This window comes from Podarcis tiliguerta, assembly GCF_965153285.1.
Source record: "Podarcis tiliguerta genome assembly, chromosome: 18".
In the NCBI taxonomy this organism is placed as follows: domain Eukaryota; kingdom Metazoa; phylum Chordata; class Lepidosauria; order Squamata; family Lacertidae; genus Podarcis; species Podarcis tiliguerta.
Genome location: NC_139551.1, coordinates 6,622,023 through 6,646,355, shown reverse-complemented (window position 1 = coordinate 6,646,355; position 24,333 = coordinate 6,622,023). Strand labels below are relative to the sequence as shown.

The 24,333-nt window shown below is 48.3% G+C and overlaps 1 protein-coding gene and 1 long non-coding RNA gene across 2 annotated transcripts in view; one reads left to right on the top strand and one right to left on the bottom strand.

Moving 5' to 3' along the window:
* Positions 1–24,333, bottom strand: part of LOC310668647 — a 273,140-nt gene that overhangs the window by 213,661 nt on the left and 35,146 nt on the right. The window lies entirely within an intron of this gene.
* SEMA6B (semaphorin 6B) overlaps positions 1–24,333 on the top strand; it is a 173,210-nt gene that overhangs the window by 116,133 nt on the left and 32,744 nt on the right. The window contains exons 2-5 of the mRNA XM_083421459.1: positions 2,609–2,741; positions 6,242–6,368; positions 12,638–12,701; positions 14,746–14,808. Of these exons, the coding sequence (XP_083277585.1) occupies positions 2,636–2,741; positions 6,242–6,368; positions 12,638–12,701; positions 14,746–14,808 (360 nt within the window). The 5' untranslated portion in view covers positions 2,609–2,635. The remainder of the gene's footprint in view (positions 1–2,608; positions 2,742–6,241; positions 6,369–12,637; positions 12,702–14,745; positions 14,809–24,333) is intronic.

The following is a 24,333-nucleotide window of genomic DNA, read 5'->3' as shown; positions in this document are numbered from 1 at the left end:
GTCCAGCCCAGCATTCTGACCGTTGTCTGGACGGCACACCCTGGGCTGCTTGAGAGTAGTATCTCAGCCCAGCTCAGCTGAAGTCCATTTCTGCCCAAAGCAGACTGGATTCGGGCTTCGACTGAATCTGGTGCACCGCCTTAGAATGTGCCGTGTTCATTAAAATATTTATAAACCACTCTTCCTCGGCAAATATTACAAGGTGTTGTGCGGCATAGATACACAACTCAACGAGAACAACATTGGTAAAGACATCAGCGGTGCGTCTGTGGGGGGCGGAAAACAAAACCCATGTTGCCATCACCTGTCTGAACAGTTCTGTTTTCCAAAATCAGTCTGAAAGAGGACCTCTCGTGGCTAATAATTTGACAGGCAGGGTCTCCTACTTAAGCCCTCTTCCGCTGTAAAAGCTGAGCAAACTTCAGGGGCAAAGGGGCAAAGTGACCCTTCTGTGATGATGATGATGATGATGATGATGATATTTATTTAAACCCCAACTTTTCACCTGACAGGCATTCAAGGCAGCTTACAGATCGAAACAAGAACCAGCTAAAAACATAGGGAAAGAAACAGTCAAACGCGGATATAATTTTATCATATTATATTATATATATAGGGGGACGCGGGTGGCGCTGTGGGTTAGTCCACAGAGCCTAGGGCTTGCCGATCAGAAGGTTGGCGGTTCGAATCCCCGCAATGACGGGGTGAGCTCCCGTTGCTCGGTCCCTGCTCCTGCCAACCTAGCAGTTCGAAAGCACATCAAAGTGCAAGTAGATAAATATGTACCATTCCGGCGGGAAGGTAAATGGCGTTTCCGTGCACTGCTCTGGTTCGCCAGAAGCGGCTTAGTCCTTTATATATTATACCTTTAGTTTTTCGTCTATTAACCTTCCATTTTTCCGTATTCCTTCATCCCATTATTACTAATAACCCTTTAATCTCAATCCAACATAATTCTAACATTCATTAATTTTATAGTGTTTCTGTAAATAGTCTTTAAATTTCTTCCAATCTTCTTCCACCAACTCTTTTCCCTGGTTTCGGATTCTGCCGGTCATTTCTGCCAATTAAATTGAGCTATGATTCCTGCGGGTGGCGGGTTTGTAAAACCTCAGCGCCTAGGACGCGGGTGGCGCTGTGGGTAAAACCTCAGCGCCTAGGACTTGCCGATCGTCAGGTCGGCGGTTCGAATCCCTGCGGCGGGGTGCGCTCCCGTCGTTCGGTCCCAGCGCCTGCCAACCTAGCAGTTCGAAAGCACTCTCGGGTGCAAGTAGATAAATAGGGACCGCTTACTAGCGGGAAGGTAAACGGCGTTTCCGTGTGCTGCGCTGGCTCGCCAGATGCAGCTTGTCACACTGGCCACGTGACCCAGAAGTGTCTTCGGACAGCGCTGGCTCCTGGCCTATAGAGTGAGATGGGCGCACAACCCTAGAGTCTGGCAAGACTGGCCCGTACGGGCAGGGGTACCTTTACCTTTATTCTTTGATTCTAAAAAATGCTTTACTTGTGGGGAGTAACTGGCCTCCCTTGGCACATGGGCGCATCAGTTTTGTGGGGCTGAAACACGAAACTGGCAATGTGGGCGGGGGGAGGGAGGTCCTGTCGTTTGGGATTATCTGGTCAGTGCGAGATCAGGGGGAGGGAATCAAAAGAGCTTCTTGTCTTAAGACACAGACAGCTGACCAACCGGTTGGCTCTCAACAACTGGCGCGTGTGCATCTGTCTGTCGGAAACCGATGTGCAAATGTTCTCCCTAATCCTCTTTTTCACAGGCGAGCTAATCACCCTCGGCCCCATCACACCTTGTCATTCTACAAAACAGGTGCTGCGGCTTGAAACCAAACTATTCAGAACTTCCCCTGGGGCTTCCTTTTCCTTTCGTTTCTAGCGGAGACATTTGGGAGGAGGGAGGAAGCTCTCAAAGCAAAACCAGATTAATTTGGGTGAGATGCCTTGCTTGGGAAGTTCATTTTTGAAAGAAACTACTGCCGTACCTTGGGCGCGGGTGGCGCTGTGGGTTAAACCACAGAGCCTAGGACTTGCCGATCAGAAGGTCGGCGGTTCGAATCCCCGCAATGGGGTGAGCTCCCGTTGCTCGGTCCCTGCTCCTGCCAACCTAGCAGTTCGAAAGAACGTCAAAGTGCAAGTAGATAAATAGGTACCACTCTGGTGGGAAGGTAAACGGTGTTCCCGTGCGCTGCTCTGGTTCGCCAGAATGCGGCTTAGTCATGCTGGCCACATGACCCGGAAGCTGGACGCCGGCTCCCTCGACCACTAAAACGAGACGAGCACCGCAACCCCAGAGTCGGTCATGACTGGACCTAATGGTCAGGGGTCCCTTTACCTTTACCTGAGCTGGTTTGGGGAGCATTTGTGCAAGATCCAGAGGTGCGGGGGGGGGGGGATTTTGGAGGATGAGAGAACAATGCACCCACTTTCCTGCCTGTGAGCTACTTTCTCCCTCCTTCCTTCCGGCCCTCTGGTTGTGCCCATCCCCGTCTCCCTTGAGTTTTATCGGGGCTCAGTGCGCTACAGGTTGTTATTGACACGGACCACAATGCACATGGCTAACAGCTTAACGTTATTCTGTCATCTTGAACCCTTGCAGGTGTGAGGCGTACTCCGAGAGGAGACGATGAGGCCCGCCTGTCTGCCGCTCGTCCTACTTTTCCTGCTGAAGGGGGAAACTCACGCACTCTTCCCCGAAGAGCCCGGTCCCATCAGTGTGGCCCTTGATGACTGTAAGTGGGGCTGGGACAGGATAGAATCATAGAATCATAGAGTTGGAAGAGACCACAAGGGCCATCGAGTCCAACCCCCTGCCAAGCAGGAAACACCATCAGAGCACTCCTGGCATATGGTTGTCAAGCCTCTGCTTAAAGACCTCCAAAGAAGGAGACTCCACCACACTCCTTGGCAGCAAATTCCACTGTCAAACAGCTCTTACTGTCAGGAAGTTCTTCCTAATGTTTAGGTGGAATCTTCTTTCTTGTAGTCTGGATCCATTGCTCCGTGTCCGCTTCTCTGGAGCAGCAGAAAACAACCTTTCTCCCTCCTCTGTGACATCCTTTTATATATTTGAACATGGCTATCATATCACCCCTTAACCTCCTCTTCTCCAGGCTAAACATGCCCAGCTCCCTTAGCCGTTCCTCATAAGGCATCATTTCCAGGCCTTTGACCATTTTGGTTGCCCTCCTCTGGGCACGTTCCAGTTTGTCAGTGTCCTTCCTGAACTGTGGTGCCCAGAACTGAACCAAAGGACTTTCACCGTAAATCAGAACATGCTATCCTAGTAGAAAATTAGTGAAAGGTCATAGAATCATAGAATCATAGAAGAGTTGGAAGAGACCACAAGGGCCATCGATTCCAACCCCCTGCCAAGCAGGAAACACCATCAGAGCACTCCTGACATATGGTTGTCAAGCCTCTGCTTAAAGACCTCCAGGATGTGGCCGGAGGAGGATGGAGCTGGGCCGGCGTTTCTTAAAAAGGGGGGGGGGACTAGCCTAATTCCCTCTGCCACCCCCCAAAAAATTATTTTTCATTCTCGCCAAGGGTTGAGGAATCCGTGTGGCCCATCAGAGAAGTCACGGAAGTCCAGCTGCCATCCCATAATGGTCAGCAGTCGAAGCTAAAGGGACTGTCTTGCTCCCCAGACATTGTGTGCAGTTTTATTTCTCACCTAAACACCTCCCATCTGGCCAGGCCTCCCCAGTCACTCTGAGCAGCTCCCAACAGAATATTAAAAAGACGATAAAAGATTAAAAACTTCCCTAAACAAGGCTGCCTTCAGATGTCTTCTAAAAGTCAGACAGTTGTTTATTTCCTTGACATCTGGTGGGAGGGTGTTCCACAGGGCGGGTGCCACTACCGAGAAGGCCCTCTGCCTGGTTCCCTGTAACCTCACTTCTCGCAGTGAGGGAACCGCCAGAAGGCCCTCAGCGCTGGACCTCAGAGTCCGGGCAGGACGATGGGGGTGGAGATGCTCCTTCAGCTATCCTGGGCCGAGGTCGTTTAGGCTTTAAAGCTCAGCACCAACGCTTTGACTTGTGCTCAGAGACGTCCTGGGAGCCAATGTAGGTCTTTCAGGAGCGGTGTTATGTGGTCCCGGTGGCCGCTCCCAGTCCCCAGTCTAGCTGCCAAATTCTGGATTAATTGTAGTTTCCAAGTCGCCTTCAGAGGTAGCCCCACGGAGAGCGCATGGCAGTGGTCCAAGCGGGAGATAACCACGGCATGCACCACTCTGGCCAGACAGTATAGTGTTACGAGAGAGGAAGAAATTCTTTTCCCTTTCCGCTTTCTACATGCCCGGCATAATTTTGTAAACTTACTCACCTTTCCACTGAATGAAAAACCCCCAAATTCTGCACCCTTCCTCCCTGGAGGAGTTGCTCCAACCCTGTGGTGGCCCTTTTCTGAACGCTTTTCAATCTTTGATGTCCTTTTTTGAGGTCAGGACTGCACACAGCACTCCACATGCGGTCCGTCTGTCATGTATGCTTGAACTGACATTCCTTGCATTCTAGGGGGTTGGACTAGATGAGTTTGAGATGTGCCTTCCATCTCCAATGTCCCATTCCATTCTATTCTATTTGTATCATGGATGAGAGATGGGGCCTCCTTTGTGTCGGTGAAGGTGCCTGATCTGAAAGGCACTTTTTTAAATTATTCCGACAGCTTTTGTTTTTATTAGGTGAACAGTGGGTTTCATTCAATGTGAGTCCTTCTCAGAGGTCTGTTAATTCCAATGGGTCTGTTCCAGCCAACTCGGCCCTCCAGATGTTTTGGGACTACAACTCCCATCATCCTTAGCTAGCAGGACCAGTGGTCAGGGATGATGGGTCTTGTAGTTCCAAAACATATGGAGGGCCGAGTTGGCCTATGCCTGGCCTCTCCTGCTCTGCCCCGCAGAGGACCTTAAGGTCCATGAATAACCATAGTTTAGAGGACCCGGGCCCTAAGGAAGTCAGACTATCCTCCACCAGGGCCAGGGCCTTCTCAGTGGTGGCTCCGATCTGGTGGAATGCTGTGTTCCATGAGACTAGGGCCCTTCAGGATTTAACCTCCTTCCGTTGGCCCTGTAAAACAGAGCTATTCCGCCTGGCCTTTAATTTGAATTCAGCCTGATCTTTTATTTCCCTTCTCTTCCCTCTCCTTATATGAAGATCACCCGCTCTGAGACCCCACAGCTAATTCTCCCCTGGCCTCCACGCTGGCCCAAGTAGGACCAATGCAGCCAGCTAGCCCTGGGGATTATCTAATTGATTTTTGAATTTTATTGTTATTCATGTTTTTATGCTACTTTTATAATTAAGTGCTTTAAATTTGTTGTTAGCCACCCTGAGCCCAGTTTTTGAACCAGGAAGGGCGTGGTATAAATAAAAATTTGTTGTTATTATTATTATTATTATTTATCTACTGACCCTGGTCTCTGGTATCTGTACACATTACTAGGAGGTATCTGCACCATACAGTGGCGCCTCGCAAGACGAAATTAATTCGTTCCGCGAGTTTTTTCGTTGTGCGAGTTTTTTCGTCTTGCGAAGCACCACTGCATTTAAACACTGACAACGGCGGGGAGGGGCGGGGAGAAGCAGGACAGCTGCCGCAGCCGGTACCTCAGACTCACCCGCGCGTTGTGGCCACCGCGTGACGCGGCTGCTGGAGGGCGGCAGGGCTCAGGAGCGTGACTCTGGCTGCAACGCTGGCTGCTGGCAGCAACGGCTCTTGCAGAGGAGTGCGCGAGGGGGTGGGCAGCGGCGCGAGGCAGCTGGAAGGTTGGCCGTCAGCCGGAAGGTGGGAGGGAGCCGGAGGAGCGGGGAAGCGAGCATGCGTGCATGCAGTGACCGTCACCATGACACGAGAGGCAGGGCCGTTTCGTCTAGCGAAGCAAGCCCTTAGGAAAATCCGTCTTGCGAAGCACCTCAGAAAACGAAAAACCCTTTCGTCTAGCGAGTTTTTCGTCTTCCGAGGCATTCGTCTTGCGGGGTACCACTGTACATTTAAAGCACATGACTTCCACCAAGGAATCCTGGGAACTGTCATATGTTAATGTTGGTGACTACTACAGCTCTGTGAGGGTACACGCTACAGCTCCCAGAATCCTTTGAGGGAAGCCACATGCACCGAATGTGCTTCGGCTGCATGGTGTGGCTGTGGACCCGGTTTCCACTGGAAGAGCGATCTTTGAATGCGCTAACACATAAACGTAAATAAACCTTCTCTCACTTTCCCCCAGATGTGAAGCATTACCCGGTCTTCGTGGGCAACGGGATGGGCCGGTTTTCCAGCCAAGATGGCGGCGCAGAGCGCCTCCGGATCCAACGAATGTTGACGTTCAACAGGACTTTGTACATAGGAGACAGGTAAACCCAGCCATATTGGCATGTTAAGATGTCCCTGGCATCCCTATAGGATTCTGAAGCTCAGTGCATGATTTAGAAATGGGGACCTTGGTTATTCGGTGAAGGCAGGAGGGAAGAAGAAGAAGAGTTTAGATTTGATATCCCGCTTTATCACTATCCGAAGGAGTCTCAAAGCAGCTAGCATTCTCCTTTCCCTTCCTCCCCCACAACAAACACTCTGTGAGGTGAGTGGGGCTGAGAGACTTCAGAGAAGTGTGACTGGCCCAAGGTCACCCAGCAGCTGCAGGTGGAGGAGCGGGGAAGCGAACCCGGTTCACCAGATTACGAGTCCACTGCTCTTAACCACTACACCACACTGGCTCTTATTCCCTTCTCTTATTCACACTGGGACTTATTCCCTTCTGAAAACTGAGAGTTGCAATATAAATTGCCTGTGGTGGACGCGGGTGGCGCTGAGGGTTAAACCACAGAGCCTAGGACTTGCCGATCAGAAGGTCGGCGGTTCGAATCCCCGTGACGACGGGGTGAGCCCCCGTTGCTCGGTCCCTGCTCCTGCCAACCTAGCAGTTCGAAAGCACCTCAAAGTGCAAGTAGATAAATAGGTACCGCTCCGGCGGGAAGGTAAATGGTGTTTCCGTGTGCTGCTGTGGTTCGCCAGAAGCGGCTTAGTCCTGCTGGCCACATGACCCGGAAGCTGTACGCCGGCTCCCTTGGCCAATAAAGCGATATGAGCGCCGCAACCCCAGAGTCGTTGCACCTTTACCTTATGGTGGAATAATACCCTCCTAGCATCCCAATTTTCCAGGGACAGTCCCGGAATTACGAAAGCCATCCCAGCTTCCTGTCTGATCCCAGAATGTCCCTATTTGCTGGCCCGTCCATGAGAAGGGAAAGGCACTCTGCGCATGTTCCAATGCACTCTCTCCTCAGTGACCCCGCAATGTGAGGCTCCTGTGCCTTTAAGAGTAGCATCGAATATTTGTTGGAGGAGCCAAAGGGGGGTGGAAGCAGAGACATAATACAAAGGGGGTGCAGAGTTGCCTAGCTTGCGGACTGCTGTATCTCCATAGCAACCTGAAATCCACAGGAAGAGCACAGCAGAAAAAGCAGGATAAATTAAGAATGGCGAGGCCGGGTTAAGGCACTCTGCCTGGTAGATTTCGACGTGCTCCGCAGACTGCTGCCGTGCCTAATTTCAGAGTTGCGCGGCCTTCCCAGAATGAGGTCTAGAGCCTTGTCGCGAGGTATATAGCGAAGCCGCGGTTTCTGCCCTGCCCTGCCCTGCGCTCACCGCAAACCGCGCTGTTTCCCTCGCACTGCGTTCCGGCTTCTGCTGAAACCTTTGCTATATTCACCTTGCGACGCTCACAGTGGCCAAAACTAAAGCAATGAATAGGGCTGTGCATCAGATTCGGGCAAGGCCTATTCAGAGCGACTCAGGAGTCAGATGTGTCAGGTTCAGACAGCAGTAGATTGCCCAAAGATGCAAAATCTCAAAGAATTAGAAGAAGAAGAGCAGCTATTTTTAATGACATTCGTCAAAATCTACATTAACGACATGGGCTGAATACCAGCTGTATACCAGTTGAGTCAGGTAGTTGTTTATTTCGTTGACATCTGACAGGAGGGCATTCCACAGGGCAGGCGCCACCACCGAGAAGGCCCTCTGCCTAGTTCCCTGTAACCTCGCTTTTCGCACAGAGGGAACCGCCAGAAGGCCCTCAGAGCTGGACCTCAGTGTCCGGGCAGAACGATGGGGGTGGAGACGCTCCTTCAGGTCTAGTGGGCCGAGGCCGTTTAGGGCTTTCAAGGTCAACACCAACACTTTGACTTGTGCTCAGAAACGTACTGGGAGCCAATGTAGGTCTTTCAAGACCGGTGCTATATGGTCTCGGCGGCCGCTCCCAGTCACCAGTCTAGCTGCCGCATTCTGGATTAGTTGTAGTTTCCATTGGGTGGGCTGGCTCTTGAATGCTCAACATGCATAGCTGTTTTAGATGCTTTGGGGTGGTATCTGCACCCCCACCCCAATAATGCGCTAAATCACCTCCAGACATGTGCATAGATTTCTCCTCAGTGCGCTGCCTTCTTCCCTCCTTCCGCACCTCACCCCGGAGCCTTGCACATCATAAATCCCGTTCTGGGTATATAATTTTTATCTATTTGCGTTTTTAATGGGACTTTTAAAGTCTGGGCTGCGCAGATGGGGTTGGTGGGGTAATGAAGCGCGACTCTGCCGTTTGTAAACAGAGCGCCTGGATGCGCCGCTGAGGCCGGGAGACCTGTCACTCACAAGTGGCGGCGATGCGCCTTTCGGGTTGCGCGCGGGAAGCCGCGGGGCTCTGGTACGTAGTTGGTTCTGGCATCCAAACTTGCTTACCCTTCAGAGCGGCGGCACAGGGTGTCTTAGGTGAATGCTAGGGCGCACCGTCCCTCATGGAAGTTGTAGTCTAGGTAGAAGTTCAATTTGGCTCATGTTTAAAAGAGATCCCACCAGATTTGCATTTTCTGAAACAATGCGTGCATTTATCTGAACGTTGCAATGCAATTCTCCCCACCAAGTGCAGTGGTACCTGAGGTTATATACGGTTCAGGTTACAGGCGCTTCAGGTTGCAGACTCCACTAACCCAGAAATAGTACCTCGCGTTAAGAACTTTGCTTCAGGATGAGAACAGAAATCGCGCTCCGGCGGCGCGGCGGCAGCAGGAGACCCCATGAGCTAAAGTGGTGCTTCAGGTTAAGAATAGTTTCTGGTTAAGTACGGACCTCCCAAACGAATTAAGTACTTAACCCGAGGTACCACTGTAATGCTTGTTTACATAGCTATTGTGCTACCCAGATTACTGTATGCTTGTGAAACATGGACCACTTATAAACACCATCTCCAACTCCTCGAAAGATTCCGTCAACGGTGTCTCAAAAAATTTTACACATCACTTGGGAAGACAGGCGAACAGATGTCAGTGTACTGGAAGAAGCAAAGATCACCCTTGTTGAAGCAATGATTCTTCGACATCAACTTTGTTGGACTGGTCATGTTGTGTGGATGCCTGATGATCATATTCCAAAGCAATTCCTCTATTCCGAACTTAAAAATGGGAAGCGTAATGCTGGTGGTCACAAAAGAGGTTTAAAGACTCTCTCAAGGCAAATCTTAAAAATGTGGTATAAACACCAACAATTGGGAAACACTGGCCTGGAGCGCTCCAATTGGAGAACAGCCTTTGTCATGGGCTTTGAAGACACTCGAACTCAGGACCAAAGGGAGGAACGTGCTAAGAGGAAGGCACGCTTGGCAAACCCTCACCGGGATCAACTCCCGCCCAGAAACCAATGTCCCCACTGTGGAAGGATGTGTGGATCCAGAATTGGCCTCCACAGTCACTTACGGACTCGCTGTTTAAACCGTGTTTATGGAAGACAATCTTACTCGGCTACGAGGGATCGCCAAAGAAGAAGAAGATATTTGAAACACCATGAGAAAATCCTGCAAACATCCCCTTGTGTCCCCCCCATACTGCCTCTGCCCTGCCCCTTTTTGGGATGTTGTTGTGATATTTTGGGGATACTTCTGGGTTCGGCTCAATGCACACACATATTGGATGCACCTAAAAACGTCACTGTCAATAATAATAATAATAATAATAATAATAATAATAATTTATTATCTATACCCCGCCAATCTGGCTGGGTTTCCCCAGCCACTGTGGGCGGCTTCCAACAAAACACTAAAATACAATAACCTATTAACCATTAAAGCTTCCCTAAACAGGGCTGCTTTTAGATGTCTTCTAAAAGTTTGGTAGTTATTTTTCTCTTTGACATCTGGTGGGAGGGCGTTCCACAGGGCGGGTGCCACTACCGAGAAGGCCCTCTGCCTGGTTCCCTGTAACTTGGCCTCTCGCAGTGAGGGAACCGCCAGAAGGCCCTCGGAGCTGGACCTCAGTGTCCCGGCTGGACGATGGAGGTGGAGACGCTCCTTCAGGTATACTGGGCTGAGGCCGTTTAGGGCTTTCAAGGTCAACACCAACACTTTGAATTGTGCTCAGAAACGTACTGGGAGCCAATATAGGTCTTTCAAGACCGGTGTTATATGGTCTCGGCGACCACTCCCAGTCACCAGTCTAGCTGCCGCTTTCTGGATTAGTTGTAGTTTCCAGGTCACCTTCAAAGGTAGCCCCACATAGAGCGCATGGCAGTAGTCCAAGCGAGAGATAACCAGAGCATGCACCACTCTGGCAAGACAGTCCGCAGGCAGGGAGGGTCTCATCCTGCGTCCCAGATGGAGCTGATAAACTTCTGCCCTGGACACAGAATTGACCTCCGCCTCCATGGACAGGTGTGAGTCCAGAACGACTCCCAGGCTGCACACCTGGTCCTTCAGGGGCAGAGTTACCCCATTCAGGACCAGGGAGTCCTCCACACCTGCTTGCCTCCAGTCCCCCAGAAACAGTACTTCTGTCCTGTCAGGATTCAACCTCAATCTGTTAACTGCCATCCATCCTCCAACTGCCTCTATGCATCAGTGAAAATAATGGACAGTGGTGCATTGTCTTAAAGAGCTTTGCAAATCATGCGTACATTAGGCAAAGCTGTGTATGAAAATGTCATTATGGGAAGGAATTTGCAGTAATGTGCCAGTAAGATTTTTTAAAACTCGCTCTGGAAGAATGGCAGACAAAGGTGATGGACTATATGGAATTGGCGGAAATGACCGGCAGAATCCAAGACCAGGGAGAAGAGCTGGTGGAAGAAGTTTGGAAAAAATTTAAAGATTATCTACAGAAATATTGCAAAATTAATGAATGTTAGAATGATGTTGGATGGAGGTTAAGGGGTTTTTAGCAATAATGTTATGAAGGAATATGCAAAAATGGAATGTTAACAGGTGAAAAGTTAAAGTTATAATATATTAAGATCAAGATAAGGATAAAGGTAAAGAGGGAAAGGATTTGCTGAATAAATAAATTGAACTGGAATACAAAGAGGGGAGGTGTGGGGAGGTCCGGGAAACAAGCAAATGCAAGATATTTTATGAAAGATTGAATTGTTTTTAATTGTTTTTTATTTTCTATTTTTCTTTTTTCTTTTTCCTTTTTGTGATGTTATGGAAAATCTTAATAAAATATTATTTAAAAAATATATTTTTTTAAACTCGCAAATGGATGCGGAAATGCGATAGATTCCTCTTAAAACTTGAACAATGCAAAACTGAGAGAAACCAAATTTGACAGGTCTTTCCACTCACGCTCACCCCACCCTCAACTCATACGCCCAGCCTCCCTGGAATCCTCAATGTTAATTCGCTGACACTGCAGAGCTTTTTGTAGAGTATTGCATTGTGGAGACATTAAAATGAGGGACGAGGAATGCCAGCGATTTAACCCAATGGTCATGCTGATCTGGCTGGTGCTGCCAGCCTAAGCCTAGCACAGCATGCCAGGGGGCACCAGGGGCACTTTGCTAACACCGCCTCGCACCCGGAGCCGGCTTTACAAGCATTCGAACCCAGAACCTGTTACCCAAGCTTGGCTCTGGATATGTGGAATTTCCAAACGGATACCCTTTCCAGAAGAAGAGTCTTCTTTGGGGAGGTGCGGTTCTGGGAGGAAGAAACTGGATTTTGGGTGCCGTTTGATCTGACGATGGGAGACTTGGCTCTCCTCCGAAAATCTGCAAAGTCGAAGCAGCAGGTTACATTTTGAAGCAGAAAAGCAGTTTGGGGAGGTGATTAACCCTCCCCGCTGAGTTTCTAATGCAGTTGGACTCACCAGAGTTTGGGAGAGTGAAAAGTGGTCTATGTGCATTCCTGGTATTCTCAGATCGCATTTGGCACCCCCTCTTGTCTGATTGTTGCAAAGACAGGGGGTTACAAAGCGAATACAGTGGTACCTTGGTTCTCAGACTTAATCCGTTCCAGAAGTCCGTTCCAAAACCAAAGGGTTCCAAAACCAAGGCATGCTTTCCCACAGAAAGTAAAGCAAAACGGCTTAATCCTTTCCAGACTTTTAAAAACAACCCCTAAAACAGCAATTTAACATGAATTTTATGAGACCGTTAATCCATAAAATGAAAGCAACAATCAATGCGGATTGCTCTTTTGTTAAATCAAGAAATGCTTGGGGAAACTCTGGTTTGCATTCCTATTTTTGGCTGGCAAACGGCGCAATTTAAATTTGGCCCGCCCTGGTCTTCTAAAAGATGGGAGAGGAAGCAGAATGTCTCAGACTTCATTTTTTATATTTTTCTCCCTTTCTTTTCTTCTCAGGGACAACTTGTACCGCATCAGCCTTGAACCCGAGGCCTCGGCCAGTGAAATGCGCTACCATCAGGTATGTGATTAGCCTCAAAAGTGGCGGGTCTTTGTAGCCCTTGTCAGTGAAATTAATTTGCATGGTTAACTTAGGCCCATTCATTGCAATGGGACTACTCTGAGCAGGACTAAAATTGACTGGATAGTGTGCTTTTTTTCTGGAGGTACTCAAAGTTACGCAGTACCAGCACCTTTAAATATATACTGTATTTTTCGCTCTATAGAATGCACTTTTTCCCCTCCAAAAATTAAGGGGAAATGTTTGTGTGTCCTGTGGAGCGAATGCAGGCTCCTTGGCTTCAGCGAAAGCAACGCGAAGCCTCCGAAGCGCAGAGGGAGCGCTCCCTCCACGCTCTGGAGGCTTCGCGTTGCTTTCGCTGAAGCCTGGAGAGCGAGACAGGTCGGTGCGCACCAACCCCTCTCACTCTCCAGGCTTCAGGGATAGCCGCCTGAAGCCTTTGGAGCGCAGCGGGACCTTGCGCTGTGCTCCAAAAAGGCTTCGGGTTCCTTTTGCTGAAGCCAGAAGAGCAAGATTATTCTGGCTTCAGCAGAGAGGGAGAGCTGCGCAGCGCCCCATCAGCGAAGCGGGAGGAGAAATGGAAGGGGCTCCGTTTCTCCTGCCGCTTCGCTGAAGGGGCGCTGAGCAGAGAGGGAGAGAATTTTTTTTCCTTGTTCTCCCCCTCTAAAACAAGGTGCGTCAGTGTCGTAGCATGGGGGGTGCAGGGGGGGCCGGCCGCACCGGGCGCAACATCTGGGGGGGCGGCACGCTCGCACTCGCAGCTCTCTGCCCCTACCTGGCTCACTCACTCTCTCTCACTGCAGTGCTGGCTGTGCGAATCCGATCCGAGCCGCCGGGTCGCCGCCCACTGTGGAGGGGAGGGTGCCAGGCGTGCGGTGCGGTGTGGAGAGAGAGCGAGGGACTATCTGGGGGAGGGACAGTGCAGCGGGGGGGGGGGCGCAAATTACTTGCCTTGCCCCGGGTTAGGGGCCGCAAATTACTTGCCTTGCCCCGGGTGCTGACAACCCACGCTACGCCACTGAGGTGCGTCCTATGGTCGGGTGCGTCCTATAGAGCGAAAAATACGGTATATTAAAAGTTCAACACTTTCTGTAACAACGTGGGTACCAACACCTTTTTTTTCCTTCTTCTTTTTTAAAAAAAGCACTGGATCGAACCCAATGTTTTGAAACGCAAGACCCTGCTAAAAAATACTCCCTTGGAGGTAGACTGCCTCTCAGATAGCTATGGATCTTCACAGGGCTGGGCTATTTTTAAATAGGCTTTTATTGATTTTCTCAGTAAAACAGAACGGAGATATAACAGCACAGAACACACCCAATAAGAGCCGGTGATACAGCTCAGCGGCATAGCAAAGGAGGGCAGTTTTGAAATGGATACTGAGCCCAGGGGAAAGAGGCAACCGGAAATTATAGGCTAGAACCAGGGAGGTTCCCTCCGAAAGATTTTTCAGTGCAAATGAAACCACGTCTGCTCAGAACTAAGTCCTATGGAATGCAATGAGACTTACTCCTAGGCAAACGGGGTTATGGTTGCAGCCTTTGGGTGGCAATCAACTGCGTTTTACTGAGAGCAGAACTGCTGGAATGAATGCGCCACATCCATTCATTTCAGTGGGTCTACTCGGTGAGTAAAACTAAGTTGAATACCACTTTGGTTGGTAAATCTTATACAGTTGTACCTTGGATCCCAAACGACTGGCACTCGGACATTTTGGCTCCCGAACTATCGAAAACCGGAAGTGAGTGTTCCGGTTTGGGAACGTTCTTTCCAACCCGAACATCCGACGGGGCTTCCGGGGCTTCCGATTGGCTGCAGGTGCTTCCTGCAGCCAATCAGAAGCCGCACTTTGGTTTCTGAACATTTTGGAAGTCGAATGGACTTCCGGAACTGATTCCTTTCAATTTCCAAGGTACGACTGTACTGTTTAGACGTGTGTTTTAGGGGGGGTTGAGGGGAAGAGACAGCAACACCCTCCACACAGATATCATAGTCTCCCTATTTTTCTTTCACCCATTTTTGTCGTTGTTCGGTCTTTGCCTAGAAACTGACATGGAGGTCGAATCAACACGATATCAACATCTGCCGGATGAAAGGAAAACACGAGGTAAGTCTGTTTTTGCGGCACCTTACAATGCCAAGTTCACATATAAATGCACATACCTATATTAGTGGGGAAAATAGCATGTAATAATAATAATAATAATAATAATAATAATAATAATAATAATAATAATAATATCATCTTTATTGTCATTGCCCCCTTCGGGGACAACGAAATTACTTGACTGCTCCATAAAAACACTAATTAAACAATACAGTATAATACAGCAAGGGAGATTAGATGACTTTCAAAGTCCGGGCTTCCCATTCAGGGCCGAGATCGCTCTGGAGAAGAAGCTGTTCTTAAGACGGCTCGTTCTTGTCTTCATCGTCCTGTATCTCCGTCCCGACGGCAAGAGCTCGAAGAGACAGTGACCAGGATGCGATGGATCTTTTACTATGTCCAGTGCCTTCCTATGGCACCTTGTGGCATAAAAAATGTGTTGTTTTAGGGGAAATTGCTTTGGGAAAATGTGTTTACAGTGGCACCTTGGTTCTCAAACGCCTCCGTTGTCGTGTGTTTCGGTTCTCAAATGCCGAAAACCCGGAAGTAAATGCTTCCGTTTTCGAACGTTTTTCAGAACCCAAACATGTGACACGGCTTCGGCTGAGTGCAAGGAGGTTTGCAACCAATGGGAATCCACGCCCCGGTTATTGAACGTTTTGGAAGCTGAACGGGCTTCTGGAACGGATTCGTTCGAGACCCAAGGCAGCCCCCGAATTAGGCAAAATTGCACACCGAATGGTGTCTATCAGGAGAAATTTGCCCTAAGATGCCAATGAATTTGCATGGGGACATTTTAAAAAATAAAAAAGTTCGCAAACAGATGTGGAAATGTGTCAGCATCGCCCTTGAGCCAGTGCCACTAACTGGACTCATCCACTTCAGCTCTGACTGGGCTAGGCGAGCTGGGTAGCACTTCCAGAGACCACCTTCAGCACAGGAACAGGTCAAAGTGCTGTGGACTCACAGCTTAGAGTTGTGAGCACCCGATTCACTCCAACAAGACAGTCGTCGTACAGCAGAGTTGTTATGTACTGAGTTAAATAGGATCCAAACTGCAGCAGTCTGATTGGTCCTAGAACAATAGGATCCAAAAGGCAGCAGTCTGATTGGTCCTAGAACAATAGGATTCAGAATGCAGCAGTCTGATTGGTCCTAGAACAATGCAGCAGTATGATTGGTTGGCAGGAACCACCCAATCATGCTCCAGATAGAAGTGAATCCACAACCTGATTGGCTTACAGTAGAATTCCAGAATTAGCCAATCATGTGCAGCCCATTGTGTAATAATGTATATAAAGCAGATACTTTGAGGGGACTTTCATTCCTCCTCACCACTATGAGCTGAATAAAGAGCATGAAATCACTTTGCGACTCTGAGTATATTTCAAGAGTATAGCAGAGTCCAGCAGAGTATATAAACAACTCGGAGAGCAGCTCTGTAGAATATTCTCTTTATTCTATAACTACAACTATTATACAACTATATACAGAGCTAAATAGGTCTAAGCATAAAGAATGTTGAACCGTACTGAGTGCCTGCAGCTGCTCTTAGCAGCAACCTTATCTAAACACACAATCTCTAACACTCAGTCTCTCTCTCCCTGACTGACTGACTGACTGATGTGGTGCTGGAGCAGAACATATAGAGAGCAGAACAGGCCTCCTCCTCTCTGCAGAATCAGCGGACTCCTCAGGAGATTCTTGGATATGGGAGGGGTGAAATCTCCTCAAAAGATTGGAAAAATAAGAAACTTGAACCTTATCAGGAAGAGGAGACCCAGGGAACAGCTGGCCGGAAATTTCCACTTACCGTATTTTTTGCTCTATAAGACTCACTTTTTTCCTCCTAAAAAGTAAGGGGAAATGTGTGTGCGTCTTATGGAGCGAATGCAGGCTGCGCAGCTATCCCAGAAGCCAGAACAGCAAGAGGGATCTCTGCTTTCGCAGCACAGCAATCCCTCTTGCTGTTCTGGCTTCTGAGATTCAGAATAGTTTTTTTCTTGTTTTCCTCCTTCAAAAACTAGGTGCGTCTTATGGTCTGGTGCGTCTTATAGAGCGAAAAATGCGGTATTTGCTGTTGCATGTTTTGCGATGCTTTTTAACATCCAGGTCCTGGGCTAACATAACTGACGCCGTGCTCCGAAGAAAGCTGGACTCGGCAGCTTGAATAAATCATTACGCTTGCCAGACATCTTTTGCATAATTGGTTCTGCCACTCACGGTGTGTCTTCGTGTTGCACACTGAAGCATGTTCAGAGCACCTAGATTTCGCCCCCCCACACCCTCAATCTCGCATCTAAAGTATTACTGGGCACAGAGTTTTCCCCAATCAGCATTCTCATATGTCTGCAAAACTGTGCAGAGTCTCCAATACCCTAGCTTTAAGGAACTGCAGCTTAACTAGGGCTGCCATTTCTGTCAGAAATTGCGTCCGGGCGGAATTTCCAAAAATTGGTTAAATGTCCAGGAAAACCCAGGCGTATGGCAACCCGTGTCAGGAGTGTTGATTTTGGGGGCAAATTTCCTTAAAAAGAGCTGAGAAACATCAACGTCCTAAGGAAAAGCAAGACATTCAAGTCAAAAACGTGGGATGGCTTCTGTTAATCCAGGACTTTTTGTTGTTAAGTCGTTTAGTCGTGTCTGCCTCTTTGTGACCTCCTGGACCAGAGCACGCCAGGCCCTCCTGTCTTCCACTGCCTCCCGCAGTTGGGTCAGACTCATGTTTGTAGCTTCAAGAACAGTGTCCAACCATCTCGTCCTCTGTCGTCCCCTTCTCCTTGTGCCCTCCATCTTTCCCAGCATCAGGGTCTTTTCCAGGGAGTCTTCTCTTCTCATGAGGTGGCCAAAGTCTTGGAGCCTCAGCTTCAGGATCCGTCCTTCCAGTGAGCACTCAGGGCTGATTTCCTTCAGAATGGAGAGGTTTGATCTTCTTGCAGTCCATGGGACTCTCAAGAGTCTCCTCCAGCACCAGAATTCAAAAGCATCCATTCTTTGGCGATCAGCCTTCTTTATGGTCCAGCTCTCACCTCCATACATCACTACTGAATCCAGGACTATCCCTGGAAAATAGGGACACTTGCAGAGATCCTCAGTGGGGTCCTTTGCTTTTGAATAGGATGCGCTGATTTTTAGGGACTCCTGGCCAATTCCTGTAGGAGTTTGGACGTCTCGCTCTAGAGTAACTCATCTCTATAAATGGGTCAGCATTTCACAGAAATGGGGCAGGAGCGACTAAGGCCTTCCTAATCGCCAGGATATTTTCAAACTGAGCTTTTCAATAATAGGGACGAGGAGATTGCATAAAACAGAGGTCTTCAACCTTTCTGAGTCCATGGCTCCCTTGACCAACAACAGTGATACCTCTGTTTTTGAACGTACAGTAGAAGAAGAAGAGTTTGGACTTGATATCCCGCCTTTCACTCCCCTTAAGGAGTCTCAAAGCGGCTAACAATCTCCTTTCCCTTCCTCCCCCACAACAAACACTCTGTGAGGTGAGTGGGGCTGAGAGACTTCAGAGAAGTGTGACTAGCCCAAGGTCACCCAGCAGCTGCAGGTGGAGGAGCGGGGAAGCGAACCCGGTTCACCAGATTACGAGACTACCGCTCTTAACCACTACACCACACCGGTACCTCGGGTTACAGACGCTTCAGGTTACAGACGCTTCAGGTTACAGACTCCTCTAATCCAGAAATAGTACCTCAGGTTAAGAACTTTGCTTCAGGATGAGAACAGAAATCGCACAGCGGCGGCAGCGGGCGGCCCCATTAGCTAAAGTGGTACCTCAGGTTAAGAACAGTTTCAGGTTAAGAACAGACCTCCAGAACGAATTAGGTTCTTAACCCAAGGTAGCACTGTAATCCATTCTGGCAATCGTCTGGTGTCATTGTGACTTTAGGTGATTGACGGGTGGGCAGCCCCGCCTCCTGTTAAATCTGGTCTGCGAGGGAAGGGGAAACAAAAGAACTGGCCCGCTGGCTGGATTCACCCCTTCTTCGGTGCATCTCTGTGGTTCTCTCATTCCAGCATCTCTGTCTCTCCTTTTGTAGCTCGCCCAACTGATCGGGGATCATGTGACCACCGTGACAAGGCCATGTTTTCAAGTAGTCAATGGCAGTGGCTCTCTGATAGCCCCACAGATCCGAAACTCAAAAATGGGAATGTACATTTTGCTCTGCAGTCGTTTGATTACAGTCAGCGGCCAGGATCAAGATAAAAAACACCGACGAGAAAACTTAAACGCTCGGAACAAAATAAAAGAGTACAGAATACAGTGGTTTTTCGAACATAATCCGTTCCGGAAGACTGTTTGAGTTCCGAAAACGTTAGAAAACCGAGGCACAAAGGGCTGTCAGCAAATTCAGTTGAGAAAATTGAAAAACACACAGCGGAAGCTGTTTTGACTTCTGAGGCGCGTTCAAAAACGGAAGCGGGTTTTCAGCGTTCGTGTTCCGAAAGGTACGGCAACGGAGACGTTTGAAAACCGAGGTTCCGCTGTGGAGCATTTTGCTCTATTTCAAAGACCAAATTATCACAGGGATTAACTTTGTGTTCCTGTGAAGTGTTGGCTCACGTCCTTTAAATAGGCCGCTAAAAGAGTTTGCAACCCAGCCCGCTTGCCCTGACACACACTTACCTCAGTTGCGAGGTGCCTGCGATCCCCGCTCCCCAGCTTCAGGCAAGGAGACTCCCCAGAGTTTCTCTCCGCTGTTCTTGAATCGTTTTGGGATGTCTCCTGGGAAAGTCTGGCTCTTCCCCCTCGCACTCGGCCCAGGGAGGCGTTAATAGAATCTGGAAATTGGATTTCGCACCGATTATGAGATGTGTCTGTTCCGATCAACAGACCAGAAATAATTAATTACAAAACCAATTATACGAGCCTCTTAATAAATCACTTTGGATATAAAATGTTTGCTGGGAGCTGAAGAGAGCTGAAGGGAGAGAGTGAAACACAGTGCGCAGGTCCCAGAGAGGCTCCAGTATCCAGAGACTTTCTCTGGGAGAAGAGAGAGCGGTGGGGGTCGGAGGGTGAAAAATTAAACAGGGTTTACCGTATTTTTCATGGAAGTGAGAGCTGGACCATAAAGAAGGCTGATCGCCGAAGAATGGATGCTTTTGAATTCTGGTGCTGGAGGAGACTCTTGAGAGTCCCATGGACTGCAAGAAGATCCAACCTCTCCATTCTGAAGGAAATCAGCCCTGAGTGCTCACTGGAAGGACAGATCCTGAAGCTGAGGCTCCAAGACTTTGGCCACCTCAGGAGAAGAGAAGACTCCCTGGAAAAGACCCTGATGCTGGGAAAGATGGAGGGCACAAGGAGAAGACGGAGGACGAGATGGTGGGACAGTGTTCTCGAAGCTACCAGCATGAGTTTGACCAAACTGCGGGAGGCAGTGGAAGACAGGAAGGCCTGGCATGCTCTGGTCCAGGGGGTCACGAGGAGTCGGACACGACTAAACGACAAAACAACAGCAACCGTATTTTTCGCTCTATAGGATGCACTTTTCCCCCTCCAAAAATGAAGGGGAACTGTGTGTGTGTCCTGTGGAGTGAATGCAGGGGGGAGGCAGGCAGGAAAAGCCCCCAAAAGCCGCACACAAGCTCTTGCGGCCAGTCAGTCCCTTCTTTTCTTTTCTTTTTTTAATAATATTTATTAGATATTTTATAATTATAAAAAGAAGAAAAACAGTCAAGAAAAACAATACACGAATTCAACAAACAATACAATACAACAATAAAAAAATACAATACAACATAAAAAAACCAGAAAACAAAAACACACATCCAGATTTTATATCTATATCTTTCATTAGCTTATTTCCTCGACTTCCTCGCACCTCCCTTTTTTGTATTCTGGTTCAAATTAACTGGTTCAACAAATCCTTTCCCTCTTCTTCACTTTTTGTTCTATAATTTATCCTAACACAATTTAACTTTAAATTTTCCACTTTATCACATTAACCCTTAATATTCATATAATTCTTAATAACACTTCTGCTAAAACCAAGTCTCTTCATTCCAATATTCTTCTAACATTCATTAATTTTGCAGTATTTCTGTAGTATTTTTTGCAGTATTTTCCAATCTTCTTCCAAAGAGCAGGTCGAAAGGAACCTGAAGCCTGGAGAGCGAGAGGGGTCGGTCCGCACTGACCCCTCTCACTCTCCAGGCTTCCAAGGTAGCCTCCACTGAACGCACCTTGAACGGCACCTTGTTTTAGAGGGGGAAAACAAGAGGGGCGAATTCTCCCCCTCTCTGCGCAGTGGCTCCTGCCGCTTCGCTGAAGGGGCGCTGGGCAGAGGGGGGGAGATTTTTTTTTTCTTGTTCTCCCCCTCTAAAACAAGGTGCGTCCTATGGTTGGGTGCGTCCTATGGAGCGAAAAATACAGTAATTTGCCAAACGAGAAATGCCCTGTGGTCCTTCTCCAAATCCTAGGTCTATTTGGCCGGGGGCGGAAGGGAGAGGAATCGCGTTCGGTTTGCATTTCAAGGTGAAATGACCAATGCACACTTTTCCGAAACAAGGTGCAAACCAGCTTTCGAAATTCCTAGTTCTCCAAATTTCGCATCGCAGTTCTCCAGCCAAGCAGAGAAATGCACACGCTTATAGAAAGGCACATTTTCAATCGGGGTAAAAATGAGGAACAGATACTGATAGCTTCATAACTCCAGATCCTCCAACATTTCTCTGATGAAAATACTGACTTCTTATTCCATCCCCTCCAACATTTCTCCGATGAAAATGTTGTTGTTTAGTCGTTCAGTCGTGTCCGACTCTTCGTGACCCCCTGGACCAGAGCACGCCAGGCACTCCTGTCTTCCACTGCCTCCCGCAGTTGGGTCAGACTCATGTTTGTAGCTTCGAGAACACTGTCTAACCATCTCGTCCTCTGTCGTCCCCTTCTCCTTGTGCCCTCCATCTTTCCCAACATCAGGGTCTTTTCCAGGGAGTCTTCTCTTCTCCTGAGGTGGGCAAAGTCTTGGAGCCTCAGCTTCAGGATCTGTCCTTCCAGTGAGCACTCAGGGCTGATTTCCTTAAGAATGGATGCGTTTGATCTTCTTGCAGTCCATGGGACTCTCAAGAGTCTCCTCCAGCACCAGAATTCAAAAGCATCAATTCTTCGGCGATCAGCCTTCTTTATGGTCCAGCTCTCACTTCCATACATCACTACTGGGAAAACCAGAGCTTGAACTATACGGACCTTTGTTGGCAAGGTGATGTCTCTACTTTTTAAAATGCTGTCTAGGTTTGTCATTGCTTTCCTAAGCAATGAAAATAGGGACATCCTATTCCATCCCCCCCAACATTTCTCTAATGAAAATAGGAGCATCTTATTCCATCCTCTTCAACATTTCCCCAATGAAAACAGTGACATCTTATTCCTTCCCCCCCAACATTTCCCCGATGAAAAAAGGGACATCCTAAGGGACATTCTGGGATCAAATCAGAAACCGGGACGGCTTCTGTAAATCCAGGATTGTCCCTGGAAAATAGGGACCCATGGAGGGTCTCCATTTCTGGGGATTAAAACACACACACACACACCATTTTCCCCCCTGCCTTCCACCCTGGCAGGGATTATGGCTTCGGAAGATGAAGTAGAGATGCTAGCAGGAAGTGGGAAAGTGAGGGGAGTTTGCAGGGAGGGGGGGGAATGGCTCATCCAACCCTGTTCCTCTCTCTCTCTCTCTCTGGCCTGCTCGGAAACCATGGAAACAGAGAGGGAAGAAAGGTGCTTAGATGGGAGAGCAAAGAGAGAGGATGAGAACTCACAATAGAAACAGAAAGGTCTGTGCTAGAGCAGGCGAGGGTGAAGGAGAAGAGATAGCTGGCCACAGAGATGGGGGGCGGGAGCGAGAACGGTGGCTTTTCCCATTTGTTACCAGCAGTATTATTACTACTGGTACCCGCACGAGATGTAAAGAGCGAGGTGCAAACATCAAGATATCGCCAACAGCAAGTTTTTTTAAAAAGCACAACCTGAAACCAGGGACAAGATGAGAGACTCCATTTTCCTCATGTTTAAAGGTGGGGGAGGAAGTGAGAGCTGGACCATAAAGAAGGCTGATCGCCGAAGAATGGATGCTTTTGAATTCTGGTGCTGGAGGAGACTCCTGAGAGTCCCATGGACTGCAAGAAGATCAAACCTCTCCATTCTGAAGGAAATCAGCCCTGAGTGCTCACTGGAAGGACAGATCCTGAAGCTGAGGCTCCAGTACTTTGGCCACCTCATGAGAAGAGAAGACTCCCTGGAAAAGACCCTGATGTTGGGAAAGATGGAGGGCACAAGGAGAAGGGGGTGGCAGAGGACGAGATGGTGGGACAGTGTTCTCGAAGCTACCAGCATGAGTTTGACTAAACTGCGGGAGGCAGTGGAAGACAGGAGTGTCTGGCGTGCTCTGGTCCAGGGGGTCACGAAGAGGCGGACACGACTAAACGACTAAACAGCAACAACAAAGGTGGGGGACTGACCAAACCCACACTTTGCGAAACGATACGCAAACGATTCCGCTTCGCTATCTGCGCCCTTCCAAATTTGGAGACCCGGTTCCCTGATGGAACAATGCGCGCAAAGATGTGTCTGTCGGGGGAAAGTGTGCTTTGAAACAGCATGGATTAGATTGATTTAAAAATAAAAAATTCTACACTGCCCTTTGTCCGGGAATCACAGGGCAGTTTGCAATATAAAAGCACACGCACACAAAATGCACAGTGTAATAACAAACAAAACAATAGCATGCAAACATGTCCATGATTCCTGGTCAAAAAACACTGTTTTTGGGGGGTGAAGGGCACTTCTATGGTTTGAGAGTTTTATTGGATTCTATTGTACGTCTCCAAACTTCAGAGACGTCAAACCCCCCCCCCAAAAAACCCCATGTTGCTTCTCATTTTTCTAATCTGAAACTCAGCTCTCCACATTTCCACATTTCCACACCAGTTTGCGAATTTTTGAAAAACAAGTCCTCGTGATGATGATGATGATAATAATAATAATAATAATAATAATAATAATAATAATAATAATAATAATTTATTATTTATATCCCACCCATCCAGCTGGGCTTCCAACAAAATATTAAAATACAGTAATGCATCAAACATTAAAAGCTTCCCTAACCAGGGCTGCCTTCAGATGTCTTCTAAAAGTCTGGTAGTTGTTGTTCTCTTTGACATCTGATGGGAGGGTGTTCCACAGGGTGGGTGCCACTACCGAGAAGGCACTCTGCCTGGTTCCCTGTAGCTTTGCTTCTCGCAATGAGGGAACCGCCAGAAGGCCCTTGGCGCTGGACCTCAGTGTCTGGGCAAAACGATGGGGGTGGAGACTCTCCTTCAGATATACTGGACCGAGGCTTCATTGTAGCATCTTAGGGCAAATTTCGCCCAATATCTGCATGTTCTGTCTGTATGTATTTTTTTCTCCTTCTAATACTGTATTAGGGTTACCATATTTCAAAAAGTGAAAATCAAAAATTATTGAGCTTTTTTTTTTTTTGTAATATCTAAAAAAAAAAAAAAGAAAAG